This window comes from Priapulus caudatus, unplaced genomic scaffold (assembly GCF_000485595.1).
Source record: "Priapulus caudatus unplaced genomic scaffold, Priapulus_caudatus-5.0.1 Scaffold1342, whole genome shotgun sequence".
Taxonomy (NCBI): Eukaryota; Metazoa; Priapulida; class Priapulimorpha; order Priapulimorphida; family Priapulidae; genus Priapulus; species Priapulus caudatus.
In genome coordinates this window covers 65,842-67,656 of record NW_014578403.1, presented here as the reverse complement: position 1 = coordinate 67,656, position 1,815 = coordinate 65,842, and the positions used below count along the sequence as shown (strand labels likewise).

Below are 1,815 nucleotides of genomic sequence, written 5' to 3'. Positions count from 1 at the left end.
GTCGCATGCGTACAAACACTTACGATGGGTATGCAGCGGGTGTCGCATGCGTACAAACACTTACGATGGGTATGCAGCGGGTGTCGCATGCGTACAAACACTTACGATGGGTATGCAGTCGGTGTCGCGCGCGTACAAACACTTACGATGGGTATGCAGTCGGTGTCGCGCGCGTACAAACACTTACGATGGGTATGCAGTCGGTGTCGCACGCGTACAAACACTTACGATGGGTATGCAGTCGGTGTCGCACGCGTACAAACACTTACGATGGGTATGCAGTCGGTGTACGTGAAGAGAGACTTGCAGCGGTCATCCATGCTGATGTGATACAGGATGCTCAACACTATCACCCTGTGCTTGGAATCTGACGGAGAGAAATACGGCGTTACAGACGATACAGGGGACGCGGCACAGACCTGCTACTACTGCTACTGCTACTGCTGCTGCTGGTGCTGCTAATGCTGCTGCTGTTGTTGTTGCTGCTGCTGCTACTACTGCTGCTGCTGCTGCTACTGCTGCTGCTACTACTACTACTGCTGCTGTTGCTGCTACTACTGCTGATGTTGCTGCTACTGCTGCTGCTGCTACTACTGCTGCTGTTGCAGCTACTGCTGCTGCTGCTGCTACTGCTGCTACTAATGCTACCGCTGCTGCTGCTGCTGCTGCTGCTGCCTGGTAGAAACCTGCGCATGACTGTGACCATAGTACTGGGGAAGGCTGTCAGTGTCAGTAAACAAAAATAGCATTAATGATAGCTTTAACGGTAACTTTGTCTTGTAGACGGTTGACAGAATCGCTGTGAAGTTACGAGTTTTCACTAACACGTGCATCCAACACTTACGTATGAGGGAGACTAGTTTCGGCAGCAGGCCGACCTTGATCATTTTTCCTCGGAGCTCACTGTCGAAGGAGAGGTTGAGGAGGAGCCGCAGCGTGGCGTTGAGAAGGTCGGGGTTCTCGCACGGCACCAGCTTAGACACTTTCTCGACGACGTTCAAATCCGCCTGCAAATATCCCCACCGACAATGCCAAATCATCGATCGATCAATCGATAGATCGATTGGAAACGCAGCAATGCAACGAGAAAATAGACGATGGAAAAAATGATAGAATAAAATAATTGGAAATAAACAATAATAAATAGAATAAACGTTAATAAATAGAAAATCTGACAATTTCTAAACGGTCCAAAAATTCTCTGAAAAAGCGGTATTCGGACACGTTGTCAACTAATATTTCTAATCTTCTTACAGCTAATCCAAACCCTTGGGTTCTTGGGGAATAATATTTATTATTACATTATTATTTACGTTTTGATTGTATTATTTATAATAAACCCCAATACAAGTATTTATTATAAATTTCTTTATACTACTCAATAATTAAATTACTTATAAATTACTTAGTACAATCAGAACTTTCATCTGAGGCAGACAAACAGCAGATGCATTGTAAGACTTTCATTTGACACCTTAACCTTGTTACAGTCTATTGCCACTGACCATCGACTGAACACAACCCTACTGACCACCTACTACTACTGCTGCTACTACTGCTACTGCTACTGGCAGTGGTGGTGGTGCTGCTACTGCTGCTGCTACTACTGCTACCAATACTACTACTACTACTACTATTGCTACTGCTACTACTATTGCTACTGCTACTACTATGACTACTACTACTACTACTACTACTACTACGACTGTTACTGGTGGTGGTGGTGGTGGTGCTGCTGCAGCTACTACTGCTGCTGCTGCCGCTAGTGCTACGATTACTGCTACTACTGCTGCTGCTGCCGCTAGTGCTACGATT

General features: G+C 45.9%; 1 protein-coding gene across 1 annotated transcript in view; it reads right to left on the bottom strand.

The window, feature by feature from the left end:
- The window catches only part of LOC106816306 (kinesin-associated protein 3-like), a 14,323-nt gene that overhangs the window by 8,253 nt on the left and 4,255 nt on the right, over window positions 1-1,815 (bottom strand). Inside the window, exons 4-6 of the mRNA XM_014820886.1 lie at window positions 1,273-1,280; window positions 845-1,017; window positions 270-367 (exon numbers count right to left, since the gene is read on the bottom strand). Of these exons, the coding sequence (XP_014676372.1) occupies window positions 270-367; window positions 845-1,017; window positions 1,273-1,280 (279 nt within the window). The remainder of the gene's footprint in view (window positions 1-269; window positions 368-844; window positions 1,018-1,272; window positions 1,281-1,815) is intronic.